The sequence below is a fragment of the Sturnira hondurensis genome, unplaced genomic scaffold, assembly GCF_014824575.4.
Source record: "Sturnira hondurensis isolate 20B ecotype Veracruz unplaced genomic scaffold, ASM1482457v3 Scaffold0021354, whole genome shotgun sequence".
NCBI lineage: Eukaryota > Metazoa > Chordata > Mammalia > Chiroptera > Phyllostomidae > Sturnira > Sturnira hondurensis.
The window spans coordinates 4,748,290-4,765,020 of record NW_028093985.1 but is presented as its reverse complement, the minus strand read 5'-3'; the positions used below and the strand labels follow the sequence as shown (position 1 = coordinate 4,765,020).

The window sequence follows — 16,731 nt, the reverse complement described above, 5'->3', positions numbered from 1 at the left end:
CTTTCTCCTCAGAACTCAAGGTTCTGCCTTTGCTAACTGATAAATCAGGATGGACACTAAATGGCTTCTAAAGGTATTAATAATGTTCTATTTATTATTGATGTTTATTTCATAAGCTGAGTGGCACAAACTCGGCATTCATTTTTATTATTACTCTCTCCATCTAAGAAACCTTTTATTAAACTGCAGGGGAAAAGGTGAAAAATAATAACCGGCCACAGCAAACCATAACTCGTCAAGGACAAGCACACATTTTTGCCATATGAGTAGGAACTTAAAAGAGTGCTTTGTTCTTGGGCCCATGGAGGAAGCCAGGCTTGGGGGACGTGCCACGTGGCCTGGTGCACCTCTGGTGTCCACACCAGGTGCCCTGAGTCCCCAGAAGATAAAACGTCATCCTGAAGAAGGATGATGGCCCATCTCAGCTTCCCTCACTCAGTCCCCTTGTGGTGCCATCTCCCAGCAGGAAGGAACTAATGGGGACAGTTTCTTCACTTTCCCTGCCCCACAGACCATGGCAGGTATCAAAGCAGACCCCTAACACGAGACTCGAGGGGTGTCAGGTAAGGAGAAGTCTTCCGTCAGGCCCAGACTTTGGGGCCAGGATTCCCCACAGCACCATCACACTCTGCAGTGGAGAATTTCAAATGTTCCCTGGCTCCGGCCTGCTTGGGGTGGGACCTAAGCTCCCGCAAGTGACTGGCCAGTCAGCTCCTTCCTTGCAGAATCTGTGCCATTTGCCACAATGGGTCCAAGTCCAGTAGACCCTAGGCCTTCCTTTTAGGTCTTATTCCCTCCAAAGGGAATGATGGCTGTTAAGTGATTAGAACATATTTGACACTTGCAAAGATCCCCACCCCTGTGGTTTGTACGAACAACTTTTTTCCTTCTAGATCTCCCACTCTAAGTGTCGGCCGTTTCAGACTCTAAAGCCGGCAGACCAGTTTCTCATCCCACAATCTCATACCGACAGCCTAATCCCTCTTTCCTGCCTTCCAGCACTGGCAGGCAACCTAGTCCTGCTTCTAGTCACGTAACTGTCCCCAAATGTAAACTGCACATCCCTTTCCTCACAGTGGATTTATAAATGCGCCTCCTCGTTCTCATGCTGCCATTCGTTTCTTCTTAAGCAAGCATTCTCCCATCTCTTCTCCCACCCCCGTCTCTTTTCTTTAAAGAAAAAAGATAAGCTAGAATCACGTACTCTCCAGATCTCCTCCTCCTCCGCAGATTTTCTATTCATGTCTAGCATATAATGAAGTAACCACTTTTTCCTGAGATGTATAAATATGTGGTAACAGCAATTAGATGTGACAGAGAGAAAACTTACAAAACAAAGAAAACCCCCCAAAGCATGATCTAAAGTTGGTGCCACAGGGCTGAGGACATGCCCATTGCTTTGCCAGCTCCCAAACTGGATTCCATCAGACAAATGGCTCAGAAAGGACAGGACTATTTCCAGCAGGGGTGGGAGGCGAGCTTACGCTTGTGAAACCACCGCGAGGATCACCGTGTGCTCCGAGGGGTTTGTGGCCCGGATTGACCTGCAACAAGAAGGTGCCAAGTCAAACCAGGTGACCTGGGCTTTGCTACATTAAACCAATGCGAAATGGCTTCACACTGAAAATGGCACAAAATCAAACCTTCCTCTAAGGAACAAGTCTGGTGTTCGGCACCACTAATGCTATACACCTGGAACTAACATCATAGGGGATGTTAACTGGAATTGAACAACGTTACAAAATTGTAACAAGTGTACCAGGTGAATGCAAGATGTTAACATAAGAGAACTGGAAGGCAGGGGGTACATGGGAATGGTGGGAACTCTCTGTACTGTCTGTACATTTTTCTGTAAACCCAAAATTTCTCTAATAAACAAAGTCTATTAAACTAAAAAACAAAACAAAATAGGATGGGTCTGAAAATGCATGGAAGACAACAAAGAAAGATGCCCTTGTGGATTAGGACAATCTCTTTGTGTTATTTTAAAAAAAGGAATTTTTTTTAACTCCCAGGCAATTATCCAGTAGGTCAGATCTGCCAATTTTCCACTTCAAAACCCAGCAAATCCCACTTAAATTCCACGTTTTCTGATTGAAATTCCACTCTGCAAAACAATTGGCCGTCCTACAATTCTCTAGTTATCAGTTTGTTCTTGGGGAGGTAATTGTGCTGGGTGTTTTTTTTTAAATAGTAGACAGTGCAAAAAGTTGACCAACCTCATAATAAAGATGGAAGGTTCGCCCCGCCCCCGTAGCTGGATATACGCATGCCAGTTACCACACATTAAATGGTGCACAGAGCCCCCTAGCTTTCCAGTGACCCTGCTGTTTGCCCTCAGATACTCTAAACAATTGGGTCACCAACTGGGGCTGAGAAATGTTGCAATACGGCAACTGTCATCACTGACCACCTGTACATAGTTAGCTTATTCCCTAGGAATTTCACAGGATCATAACACACAAGGATGACGAATTTGGAGGTCGAGGAGTCTCCCTAGAAAATGCGCTGTGGCTGCTACAGCTCAAACTCTGCACTACTCTGGTCAGGGGCCGTGAAATGGATGCATACTAATCAAGTGTCATACACTCGAATCCTAGCACAAATGAGCCTGCTTGCTCTGACCTCCCTCCCAACCCGCCCTCCTGGGTCTGGCCTCTGCTTATGCTGAGATGGCTGAAAAAAGAACCACTGTCTTCAAGAACAGGAGGCTTAAGGCTGCTTCCAAACAGTGTGTGAAACAGAAGATACCTGGATTTCTTTCTAGTTACTGGAATTGCAGACCCTCTCCACTAACACGTTTGTTCTACTGCCCCCCACGGACAGCCAGCTTGTATTGCTTCATCCTCTTCAACTCCAGAGTTTCCTGACCTTTCTCAAAAAGTGTACCTTCCCCATTTCCTATTCCTCGAGACCTCCTTCTGTGAGGGTGAAAGGCTCGAGAGCACAACCAGCTGCTGTATTCCTGGGAAGTGAAGGTTTCCCTGGTGGATGGATGGTGGCAGAATGACAAGGACCTTTGTAGACAACGCCTAAACAAACTGTGAGGAGGGGGACTAGTCAGTAGCCCTCCGGCAGGAGCACCCTCTACTTTCCATGCAACACACAGGTCAGGGCTGGCACGGTGACGCCACACACATTTTCTACTCAGTAGCCTACTGACTTCTGAGCAGAGATACCAGTTGGCACCTAATGAAAAAGATGCACAGTGTTTCCGGAGTGGGCTCTAATCTCTAAGGAAACACTGAGAACTCTTCATCTTCGTTCAGCCTCTTCCTCCCCAGGGATGTATCAAGAGCACACTTCTGGACTACGTTCAAAGGGGTGGGCCTTGGGCAAGAGGCTCAAACACTGTTATGAATATAACTGGGCTGGAGCAGGCACTTGCTTAGATCCTTTTGAGATGCCTTCTGTGTTTTAGGTTGCTCCTTGCTGCTTCCCTCTTCTCTCTCATTCCTCTCAAGGAACTGGTGTGATCAGAGCCACCTGGACCTCTTCCTGGTTGAGAAGACTAAGGGGAAGCTGGGGACAGACGGGGCAGGGGTCCAAGGAGGTATGCTAAGCTATGATCCAGTCTAGCTCAAAAGCCAGGGACCTTGGGCCACAGAGGACAACAAAGAATGCACATTTGTTGGGAGCACATCCTGGCAGTCAGGCATTTGGGAGTCGGGCCATGCTCAGCGGCACCAGTAACGGTCGGGAAGAGTGCCAGCAGGTAGGCACCTGGCTCCCGAACCGCGCGCAGATCACCCACTGCTTCCGTGTGCTGCTCAGAGAAACACCCGTTTATTAGGAGATGGAACTCCCCATTCCCGTTAGACTGCAAAGGCTACCTGCTGAAGTGGGCCTTTGCCCGAATCAAAAGAACTCTTCCTATTAACTTCTTATTTTCACATCTGGAGCTTGTCTTAAATCACTCTATGTAGGCACAAAGGACTGTGGTATTTCTACCACAAAATCATGTAATTAAAGTCAGTCAAGACCAAGAAAAAGTAGTTATAAAGAATCCAATTCTACTTTGAAAATCATTTAAAAAGGAAAAATTATTTTAACTACTAAAAATATTCTCCAAATATTTTGATACATTTTATTTATTAATATGCATAATAAATAGGCAAATATTCCTACGTAGAAAGATAAAATTACTTGACGCCAGTCATATATTTTAAAATAGGTTTAGAGTGTTTGGAGAGCTCCAGCCAAGAAGGAAGCCTAGGTAGAAACCCTTCGCTTCCTTGCATGACCAAAAGGAGGCTAACAACCAGTCTAACCTCAATAAATAACCAAAAGCGCCAGAAAAATCAAACTGCATGGAACTCTGACAACCAAGGAATTAAAGAAAAATCAACCAGAACAACCAGACTGGTAAGGCGAACCTCCAGGGCAACTCAGAAAAACTGGGGTGAAGCAGCTAAGGGGCGGGGCTGACTGCCGAGCTGGGGCGCTGCAGGAGAGGGACTGACTTAAGGGAAAAACTGAGACTCAGAGCTGACTTCGGGCTAAGGCAGGGGTGACAGCAGCAAGATACTTCCAGTCTGACCTGGGAGTCTGTTGGAAAGTGCACTAGAGACTAGAAGGGGAGCTGCAGTACTCCCTCTGGCCCCTCCCCACAGGCAGCACAGTGAAGAGGGTTGCCCTGCCCCATGAATACCTAAGGCCACGCCCCCTTACAACCTATCAGCTGGGCCAAGACAAAGAAGTATGGCCCAAATGAAAGGACACAGCAAAACCTCAGGAAGTGAGCTAAGAGATGAGGAGATTGCCAACCTATCTGATGGAGAATCAAAATGCTCACATAACTGATTGAGTTTGGTCAAAAAATGAAAGAACAAATAAAAGGACAAATAAAAAGAACAAAAATGAAAGAACAAGTAAGTTACCAAAAATGAAATAAAGCAAAATATTCAGAGAACTAACAGTGACAAGAAGGAAACCAGGATTTAAAGCAACCATCTGGGGGGAAAAAGGGAAGAAATAAACATCCAACTGGATCAGAATGAAGAAACAAGAACCCAAAAAAATGAAGAGAGGCTGAGGAACCTCTGGGACAATCTGAAACGTTCCAATATCCGAACTATAGGGGTGCCAAAAGGAGAACAGCAGAAAGAAATTGAAAACTTATTTGAACAAATAATGAAGGAAAACTTTCCCAGTCTGGCAAAGGAAATAGACTTCCAGGAAGTCCAGGAAACCAAGAGAGTCCCAAAGAAGTTGGAACCAAAAAGGAACACACCAAGGCACATCATCATTACATTACCCAAGATTAACGATAAGGACAGAATCTTAAAAGCAGCAAGAGAAAAGGAGACAGTTACCTACAAAGGAGTTCCCATAAGGCTATCAGCGGATTTCTCAAAAGAGACCTTACAGGCAAGAAGGGGCTGGAAAGAAGTATTCAAAGTCATGAAAGGCAAGGACCTACATCCAAGATTGCTCTATCCAGCAAAGCTTTCATTTAGAATGGAAGGGCAGATAAAGAGCTTCTCAGATAAGGTCAAGTTCAAGGAGTTCATCATCACCAAGCCCTTATTATATGAAATGTTAAAGAGACTTACCTAAGAAAAAGAAGATAAAAAATATGAATAAAATGACAACAAACTCACAACTATCAACAAATGAACCTAAAAGAAAAGAAAAACAATGAAAACAAAAACTAAGTGAACAACCAGACTAGGAACAGAATCAGAGAAATGGACATCACACAGAGGGAACTTGGTAAGGAGACAGAAAGGAGGAATGGGGGGGGGAAGGTACAGGGAAGAAGCAGCATAATTAGTAGTCATAAAATAGGTGGGGAGAGATAAAAAATGGTATAGGAGACAGAGGACTCAAAGAACTTGTATGTACAACCCATGGACATGAACCAGGGCAGGGGGATGCTGGAGGGCTGGTGGGGCAGGGTGGAAGGGGGATAAACTGGGAAAAACTGGAAAAACTGTAATAGCACAATCAATAAAAAATACACAAAAAATGAAATAAACAAATAAAATAGGCTCCTTAAGAAAAAGTCTTCTCTGGGAAACTGAAAACTGTCCAAGAACAGCAAAGGGACACCTGTGCTAAGAAACTCCTCTCGGGCCCCTCATTTCCTGTCAGGGCACCCAGGTGCTCAGAAGCCACAGTGCCCCTACCTTTCATTTCATTTAATACTTTCAAGAGAGTTCCAGCTCCATACGTAATTGGAGTCTGGCCTAGCCTTGCATTTAATTAGTGACTTCTTCCTGTCTAGCTTCAAAGCATTCCATTTCTGCTAAATGGATCAGTTCACCCAGAGCTAACTCTTAGGACTGTGCTTATTTACAGGCTGGCATGCGTTTCCTCCCCGGAGCACCAGGTTCCTGTAAATGAGCCAGGGCAGGGGGTAGAGGGACGGGCTTGGATCAGGGATGGGCTCGGATCCCGGGTGATTTTCTGCTGCTGCAAAGGGGCTGCCTTGCTCCCTGATACGCGCAGGATCCACCCATCTGAGTCAGGCAGGGAGAAAACGTATACTTCACACATTTCTGCTGCTCATTTTGGGACGGAATAATTAACATTAAAGTATCTGGTGTGCATCCAAACCATGGCGGTATAATAAGAACTGTATGAATTTTAATGCTTTTTTGTGAAATATGAGCAATACTCAGGGGGAAGAAAATCCCAAAGTTTTCAGTGGTGCCTGCTCACACCTCTAAATTCATCAGAACTCAAATGTGGAAAAATAGAAAAGGTGAGATAAATCTATAGGAGCTAGAGCTTTCATCACAGAAATCTGAATATACGATTTAAGAACACCAGCTCCTATTTTAGAAATATTTGGGATGGAACTAAAGACTTCGACAAATGAATTTCATTTGAGGCTGTTAAATGGCCGTTACTAAGCACATTAAATTAAGGAAGGTACCTGCACACAGCTTCGGCATCGAAGTTTCGAGTTTGTCTGTGATCAATGACGATAATTTCATGATGTTTATCTAGAAAGCACTCCAGGGCTGACTCAGGAGTCCGGGCGATGTTGCAGCGGTAGCCGGCTCTGTCACAGGCCCACCAGAACCCATCGCTCTGACTGTCCTCCTTGGCGAAGATCAGCAGAACCTGAAACACACAGAAAATGGCATCTTGACAGAAAGTATTGCCCTTACAGACCGTATTAAAAACAGGCCTCTGATTAAAAATGCAGTCTCTGGAGGGAAGCTACCTGGGTGCAAATCACAGCTCCCTCAAAGGGTTCCAGTGTGTCTTTGGGCAAAGCATTTTGTCTCTTTGGCCTACCGTGTCTTCACTGCCAAGCATGACAAGGGCAGCGCCCCTCTGGTGGAAGTGGCGATTTTTGAAAAAATTTCCTAAGTGACTTTGCTTTTAAACAGATTAAGCAGTGAGATTATTAACGGGATAATTCACACAGGTTAGAAGAACACTCACATATACACCCATTTGTCTCTAGTGCAGGTGGCGTTTGCCTCACAGTACCTGGAGGCCACCTACCTCTGTGAACTTAGCACTTACATCCATGTAAAGACACAGGAAAGGAAGGGAACCCAAAACAACCTCAAAACCTAATTCTGACACTCAACCCTTGCCGGAATCTGGAATGAATGGTCAGGAAAGGTAAAGCTTCGGGGGCCAAACTGAGCGCAGCCCCGCCACTGGAAGGAAGGCAGCGGCACTTCACACCGTGCTCCCCTTACCAGCCCTGGGCCCCGGGACCCAGATTCTCCCGCAGCCAGAAAGCAGGAGACTCCTCGCCTCCTGCTACATCAACAAGGGAGCTATGTGAACAAAATCACCTGGACTTGTTCATTTATTTCTTTGTTTATGGTCTATCTTCTCCACTAGAACTGAGCTTTGGGACAGCAAGGACCTACCGGTCTCAGACCTTCCTTGCTACACCCCGAGCCTGGCATGGGCTGGCACTTACAACTAGCTGCTCAGGAAATAACTGAGGAGTGAAAGGCTAACTACCTGTAGGGGTTTCTGAAAAATTGCAAGAGGCAATTACTATTAATAGGAATAAGACTACATAATAGCAATAGGTCCAATAAGAAACACATAATAGGACTGAGTGCGGGCCTGCGAACCAAACAATCTCGGTTCTATTCCCAGTCAGGGCACATGCTTGGGTTGCAGGCCAGTTCCCAGGAGGGGACGCACAAGAAGCAACTATACATTGATGTTTCTCGCCCTCTCTCCTTCCCTTCCTCTCTAAAGATAAATAAATAAATAAATAAAAATTTTAAAAGGAAACACATAATAATCTCATTATATTGACAAAGCATTCAATATTTTTCACTATGGACTTCTGGCTTAAACAATTGGGAAGGAAGGGTAGTTTTTCAACATGAAGAGAATTTAAGCCACCAGCCAATACCATTCTTCATGATGAAATATTAAATGTTTCATTTAAAATCAGAAACAAAAAAACCTGCCCAACTATTATATCTCAAAAATGTTTTGTTAATTGAAAGTTGGCAACATATAAAAGTAGACACAACAGCATAAAAAACCTCAGGTGCCCATTAACCTGCTTCAGCAGTAAGCAACTCCTGGCCCATCTGGTTTCCTCCCCGCCCCTATGCACTCTCCCAACCCTCGTTTCACTTCTGCAAATCTCGAACATGGAATCATTTCCTCCACATGCATCTGCTAAAGATAAAGACTTTTGTCAAAAAGAAAAGTCAATGCCATTTGTACCTAACCTTCTCCGGTGATTCCTTAACATCATTAAATATCCGACTGCATCATAAATGACCTTTGTTTTACTGTTTTCTCAAAGCCATGTTCCGGAAAAGTCACCCTTTTTGGCATGATTTGGACATGTTCTTCTTAGTATGTGGCTTGAAATCACAAGCCAGTAACACAGGAGATGGCCACTTACTAAGAGCCCTCTCTGGGCACAAGTCAGTGACTCCTCCTCAGTCCAGGGTGTTCCTAAAAACTCCGGCCACAGAGCTACTTCTAGGAAGGAGTGGGAGGTGGGGCACAGCCCTGTGGATTCTGAAGAGAAGCCCTGCAGATGGAATCATTAACAAGGGAGCTACAGGAACAGAAGCAGGCAGAAGGGACCGCTCTCTGTGCGCAGTCAATGGCCCTTTAATCACGCGGCTGTGCTACTACCGTGAGAAACCTGACGTGCAGAGCCTAGGAGTCAGAAAAGGTGACGAAACTTCTTTCCCTCATCTCTCTGGCTGAATCGTGGATGGCTGGACAAGAAGCTCACCCCTTTCTTTGGCTTAGGGGTTGACTAATGCAAGAAGAACACAACAGTATTTGGTGGTTGGATGTCGCTACAGATATTCGCCTCGCTTGTCTCATGTGTCCTTTAAAAAACTGGACAGTTCTACCTTCAGGAAAATTATGTCATTTTCAATAAATATTTCCTGCTCTGGGCCAGACACTGTTTTCAATCGCTTGGAATATGCCAATGAGCAAAACAAAGACCGCTTGCTATGCCCTGGAGGAGGGACAAACAATAAACAGCAGGCGCAATAAAGCACCCGATGACGTGCAATGTTGAAAGTGGTATGTGCCGTGTAAAAACTGTAGGGCAGGGCAAGGGAACTGGAGTGGACTGTTGGTAGCCGTATTAAGGAGGGTGGTTAGGGTGGGTTTCACTGAGAAAGCAACATACAAGCAAATGCCTGAAAGAAACAGAAAAGCAAGCCGAGCTGGTATCTGAAGAAAAGCACTCCAAGCTGAGGAAACAGTCCCAGTGGCCTCCACAATGGGACATTCGCCTGCTGTGTTCAAGGAACCACAAGGAAGCGGTATGACAGAGGGGAGGGTGAGAGGTTGAGAGGTTGAGAAGGGCTGACGTTCTCACTGTACGAACCGTCCATGATGACAGGAAGGCCTCAGAGGTCATTTTAAGACCTTGAACTGGATTTCGCATGGAAACTTGCAGGACTGATTGAAAGTGGGGTGTTGTCTTTACTGTGCCCTGCTATTTGCTGTATTTCTGAAGCCTTCATGTCCAGAGCCTGCCTGACCTGAAGAGACAGCACATGTCTTGGGAAGGCACTTTTAATGTGCAAACCAACCCAGAGCCGTACCCTACCACCTCATTTATCGAGCTCCAACATTCAGGCCCACTGTCCGCCTGCCCTATCATTCCAGGGCAAGGTAAGAGACAGCTAGTGACCACCCGTTGGCCCCAGACTCCCCTGAAATGACTGAGACCAGCCAAACCAGCTCACCCTGCCTCATCCATTTCTCCCCACAGAAACCACAGTAAAGGCTCTCGCCTGCGTCTTCCCCTTGCTCTCTCTGCCTCCTGACCAACCCTGACTCCCACTGCTGTGGTCCTGCTGGCTGCGGCACGCCCCCTCCTCTGGGGAGCTGTGAGGGACAAACTTATTTCCAATGACATCTGTTGATCTGTTGGCCTTATCCTATCTGAATGATAAAACCTATATTTTAAAACAGGAGTATTCATGTTATAAAAGCACTCACTAGAGAATTTCTTTGGGTAGAATTTAAAATTCTTTTTATATAAAATATTCAGAAAGATGACTTTTCAATAAATAAGCAAAATGAAAATCTTTTCTATGCCTTAGTGAATTATAAACTCCTAAGTTTGGCTCAGCTTCCAACATTTTATCCTCTGTACTTTCAATGCCATAAAACATCCCCAGAGTGCCTTGAATGAGTGTGCAGGTTTTTTCGCTGGCATCACTTCCTCTGCGACAGTTCACCCTTTCCATCACAACCACTTTCCTCGTTTATTTCAACAAACCTGCACCGCCTAATGTCCTCTGGTGACCTGTCTGGAATCTCTCAAAGGCAGCAGTCTCCACGTGCCCACAGTGGGCTATTTCTCCTCCAACCGCGTTTACAGCAAATTCAAATCTCACTTCGGCCAGAACCGCTTTTCACTTCCTTGCTGCACTTCCCTGTCTGTTGGCCAATTCCCTCTCTAACGACCTGCTTTTGTGCAGTGTCCTGGGCGTGGTCACGGAGCCACACGGTGGGGGCACTGCACCCCCCTGTCTGGGCTGGACCCGAGGAGCCCAGGAGCCACCAGGCCGAGGCCAGTCACAGCAGGGCCGGAAAGAGGGATGCGAGGGGCCCCGCAATGCGCTGCACGATTGTTATTTACAGAGTGCTTTGTGGGCTGAAGTAGCAGCAAAGTGCCTACTTTATAGAATTACTCTTTGATAGCTGAATTAGAATGAACCTTTCCTCTGGTAAAGGCTAACTATGACAAAGATGAAGACAAAACTGGCTTTCCCTTAAGGTGACGATGTAAGTGTTTATTATTATTAGTGGTCTTTAAATAAGGGTATGTCCTCCACATCTCCAAATGGATTACAAATATCAACTATTAAACATCCAATTTTCGGAATACTAGGTTAGGCTTTAAGCAAAACTGGGTAACAAGCAGCTTCCAGAATAGACCACACATATAGATCACATAAGCTGTGTCTACATCATACTAAAGGACTGACCAATCTGACCAGAGAAGGGGCCAATTCAATTGGCCAAAAATGGCTCAGAAACCTCACCTGTCCCTAGGAAAGCGATGAGAATAACCACTAAAGTGTGATGAGAATTTTCTGAGGGCCAGGTTTTCTATGTTAAAAATGCTTTAGATATCTTATGCAATAAGCCTTTAACACATTCTTTGGAAAGTAGACAGTACCTCCATTCTACAGATATGGAAACTGAGGCTGGAAATGGTTGAGAGACTTGCCCACAGCCACATGGCTAGCAAGGTCCGAACAAGGTCAGCCTGACCCCCGAGCTTGTGTAATCATTGTGTTAAGTAACCTCTGACAGTTTTATTTCTACCCCCTAAAGTATGGAACGAAAATCCCAACCCACTCTGCGGTTCCACCAAACCACTGGTTAGGTAGAGGACACCACCCGGTAGCAGCACGAGGACCGACCTGAGGGGAAACGCCAACCACGGTGCATTACTACGTCTCCATCACTCAGCCGCTCCACTTACTACTACATCAGGAACCGCCCCTCGGGAGGCCACATGGTCTCCAACACATAAAATCTCTGACACATAACAGTTCCAGGAAAATCCATGTCCATACAATATGGAAAAATAAATGTTAAGGGGACGTGCTGCCTTAGAGGAAACAGCCCAGGTCACAGCTGTGAGGCTCCGCGTCCACGCCCAGGAGGAAAACCCAGTGTGAGGGGAGCGGGACAGCACTCGAAGCAGAGACAGGTCAGCTCTGCACACTGGGGAGAAGCTGCACTTCGGGCACTGCAGCCCAAAAAGCCACTGGATTTTCAGATGTTATCATGTTGATACGAATGGAGTGCCTCATCATATTTCCCCTACAAAAGTTTTTATCTTCTTGCCAAGACTGGAAAGCATGGCTTTTACTGTGAGTCACAGCTACTCACCAGGAGAGACATGCTCTACAATCCCCCACTGCGCTTCCCCCCAGCACCACCACACACTCAGCTCCTACCAGAGCTCCAGCCAGCTCACGAGGGGTGGGCGGAGGCCCGAGATGCCTGCCCTCAAGTGGGAGCAAATTGCCCCTGGTGAACTCAGAAACCAGCCTGAGCTTATCGAGTTCCTCCCAAGACCTAAGGGCTCTGGTTGATGTAGCTAATTAACATTTTTGGGATTCCAGTGAAGTAACAGATAGATATTTTTCTCCAAGGGAGCAAAAAAACAAAAACAAAGGCACTAGGAGGTGGTATGATTTGTTTAAAAGACAGTTGCAAGGTCAGTAGGAAGAGCACAAAAACATTTAACTACATATCCCTGCCCCCAAGATTAGAGCGTTACAAATGATGGGGCTGAATGACCAGACCCCTCTGGGTTGTTGGGGACCACCATGCAGTCTCTCTGCCCCTGGCCAGCACCACGAGTGGAGCCTTGAAGATATAGGTACTAAACAGATTCTTGTTGAATAGGTCAGTGAATGAAACTCTACATTTGAATGAGACCAAGGACTAAAATCATCCTTAGTTCTAAGCTTCTTATCTTAAAAAAAATCTCAATTACTCTCTCCCTCACTTAAAGGCCTGTTGACCACTTGCACCTGCTGTCCTTTGGGGCCAAGTTCATGTGACAGCACCAGGCAGGTCTCACAGCAGCACTGGAAATATTCCAGCTCTTGCCCTGGGTGGTAGGCCTGTGGTGTTCCCTTTACTATTATATCTTATAGCTTATAAGTAGTACAACTTAGAAAATATTTTGTGTGTTTAATGTACCTAATAAATCCAAAATTACGACTGTTTTCCAGTGATGAGGAGTGGGGCTGTTAAGAGATATGTAAATCCTGCTGAGGACCAGATCATGTCTGAGATGATAGAAATACAGTTACACTTGAGATTTGGTTATAAAATTTGATTGCTAAGCATACGTATTAAAAAATAAGGGTAACCACTTAAAAAATAGAAGTATAACCTCTAGCTTCTAAAACAGAAAATAGAAAGCAATTCTGAAAACTCAATTTGATAAAAAGCAGAAATACAAAAAAATGAAAGAAAAAAGGGTAATAAAACAGAAATTACAAGATAAGACTAATTGTATCAGGAATCACACTCAATGTAACTGGACAGAACTGCCTTATCAAAAAATAGACTGTCCGAGGTGGTCTTAGAAAAATAGTGCTATGTGCTGTTTGCAAGAGACATACTTAATACAAAGTTATAATGAAAGCTAAAAATGAAAAGACAGAAAAAGATATGCCAGAAAAAATGTTAACCAAAGAAAGCTGATCTGGCGATATTACCAACAAGTAGACAGAACTTAAGGCAAAAGTTTCCAGAGACATACTAGATAACAAAAGGGACAGTCACCAAGAATAAGCACAATCGAGAATACAAATTAACACTATAGACTCAAAATATCAGCAAATGTTAACACACTGACAAATCTACTGCCATAAAAACTAATAGATCACACAGTCAAAAATTAAGATAAAGGTGGCTCAAAGAGTATAATTAATAGTTAATTCATGAATAGAGAATTCTGTATTCAACAGAGATACATATTTTATAAAAGCTTTTTGTGGAATATTAATCTCAAAATCAACTATATGATAACCACCAAACAAGCTGCAACAAGTACTAAAGAATCAGTAACAAGGGCATCGGAGCAACTCAGTGGTGGAAGGAACATATAGGTCTTTTCAGCAAGTAGAGCTGAAACAACTGGACACCAACATGAGGGGAAAATGAGCCTTGACCTGGATATCACATCACACACAAAAATGAACTTGAGATAGATGATAGATCTAAAATGAAAACTTAAAATGTTTCTAGAAGAAAAATTATCTTCTCAACCTGGGAATAGGTAAAGATTCTTAGAACACAGAAAGCAATGACCATAAAAGAAGTAATAAGGCCTTCGAACCAGAGGATCGCGGTTCGATTCCCAGCCAGGGCACATGCCTGGGTTGCAGGCTGGTTCCCTGCAGGCCAACTCCCAGCAGGGGACACATGAAAGGCAACCATACATTGATATTTCTCTCCCTCTCTCCTTCCTCTCTGAAGATAAATAAATAAAATCTTAAAAAAAAAGAAGTAATAAACTATATCAAAATTAAGAATTTTGTTCAAAACCCAGACTTATAAAAATGAATACAAGAGCCACAGATTAGAAGAAAGTATTCTCAAAATCTGACAATAAACTTTAATTATATATAAAGAACTCCTACAACAATAACTTTTAAAAACTCAACCCAACTGAAAATAGGCAGAAGGTTAACCAAATATTCACAAAAGATTAGAAATGGCTAATAAGCAAATTAAAAAGTGTTCAACAACATTGGTCATGAAGAACTGTAAATTTAAATAGCATAAAAGAGTATTATTCAGCCACTGGGTTAGGTAAAATTAAAAGACTTTACATCAAATATGGCCAAGGATTTGGAGTGACCAGCACTCTTGTATTGTTTGTAGGGGTATAAAATGGTACAACCATTTTGGGAAAAGATCTGGGAGTACATTATCTTATAATACTAAACACACCATTATTTTGGAGGTCCTAGCAAGACAATTAGGCAACTAAAATAAAAGGCACACAGATTAGAAGAAGCAAGCAATGGCATGACCGTGTAGGTAGAAAATCCTTAGGCATTTACAAAAAACTGTAAGAGCTGGTAAGGGTTCAACAAGGTTCCAGAATACAAGATCGACACACACAAAAAAATTGTAATTCTATACCCTAACAACAAACAACCCAAAAAATGAAGTTAAGAAAACAATTCCATTTGCCATACCATCAAAAATAATAAAATATTTCAGGAATAAATTTAACAAAAATATGAAAGACATACACTGGAAACTATGAAACATTATTGAAAGAAGTTAAAAATAAAATTTAAATAAATGTCTTTCTAGACATCTATGTTAATGGATTTAAAGACAAAATTAGCATAGTAATAATCCCAAAATTGATGTACAGATTTACTACAATTACTAGCAATATTCCAACTGGTCCCCCTCCACTCCAAAATTAACAAACTGGTTCTAAAATTCATATGAAGATGCAAAGGACAAAGATAGTCCAAACAATCTAGAAAAATGGAGAAATTTAGGGGACTCACATTTCAAAGCTATAATAAGACAGAGTGGTACTGGCATATGACAGACATATCAGTGCAATAAAACTGAGAATCCAGAAATGAACCTTCATAATTACGGTCAATTGAATTTTGACAAAGGTATCAAAACAACAACAGGAAAAAAATATTTTTCAACAAAAGCTTCTAGGACAACTAGTTATCCACATGCAAAAGAATAAAGACCTACTTCACACCAAACACAAAACCTAACCCAAAATAGACCATAGAGCTAAAACTACAAAACTCTTAGAAGAAAACAAAGGAATCTGTGACCTTAGATTAGGCAACAGATCCTTATATATGAAATCAAATAATGTTAAATAAAGAAAAATTCTAGAATGATGCCTGCAGCTTGTTACCTTTCAAATAAAGCCAAAATATATTCAAAACAAAATATTATAAATGGATGCATACATATGTAGAATCATTATATATCTATCATAATCCATTTCTGAATAGAGGTTACTTTTACGGAGGCAAAGGAATAAATAAGGGCTGAAACAGTATCTGTAATCATTTGTTTCTGAATAAATCAGACAAATAGGGTATACTGTTAATATTTGATAAAAGTGGATATGGGTATACACATGTACCTTTATGAATATTTTAAATACTTTACAAATTGATCAATTACATTTTTTAAAAGAATGAGACTTGCTTATCATAAGCATGCATTGCCAGTAAGCACAGGGCAAAAATGAAAGTAAATCAAAGTAACAGATCTAAAAAACTATACTAATTAATCCTAAGAAATATTCTGGAAGTTGCTTTGGGAATAGATAGTGTTAATAGTCACTGCCTTTATTCGAAATGGACTACAGAGTATGTGTGTCCAGAATGATTATGGGAATTTTCCACTCATTTGTATTTTGCACAGATAGTTGTGGCTTATGTTTATTTTAGTAATTTCTTTCTCTCTCTCTGCTCTTAAGTTTGTTTTCATCAAATTTTCCCAAGCTTAAATCTCTTCCTTTTGTTTTCTTTTTCCTTTCCCAAGATTTGCATTTCCTTTTCCAAGCAACGGTAAAACATTATTTTCTTTTCCATTCGCTCATAAATCAAACAGTACATTTCCTTGGTTGGTTTTCACTTTCATCTACAAGTTCGTCAATTTGTTTAGTACATCTCTGCTACATCTTCACTTGTCCCAGGTGCAGGACAAGCCCCAGGCGCTAACAAGCTACACTTTTCACAAGGAGGCGGCTCACTG

At 43.0% G+C, this 16,731-nt stretch overlaps 1 protein-coding gene across 4 annotated transcripts in view; it reads right to left on the bottom strand.

Moving 5' to 3' along the window:
- PDE8B (phosphodiesterase 8B) overlaps nt 1–16,731 on the bottom strand; it is a 226,777-nt gene that overhangs the window by 92,084 nt on the left and 117,962 nt on the right. For all 4 annotated transcript variants that reach the window (XM_037032023.1, XM_037032022.1, XM_037032019.1 and 1 more), the window contains exons 3-4: nt 6,884–7,074; nt 1,485–1,544 (exon numbers count right to left, since the gene is read on the bottom strand). In XM_037032023.1, coding sequence (XP_036887918.1) covers nt 1,485–1,544; nt 6,884–7,074 — 251 coding nt within the window. The remainder of the gene's footprint in view (nt 1–1,484; nt 1,545–6,883; nt 7,075–16,731) is intronic.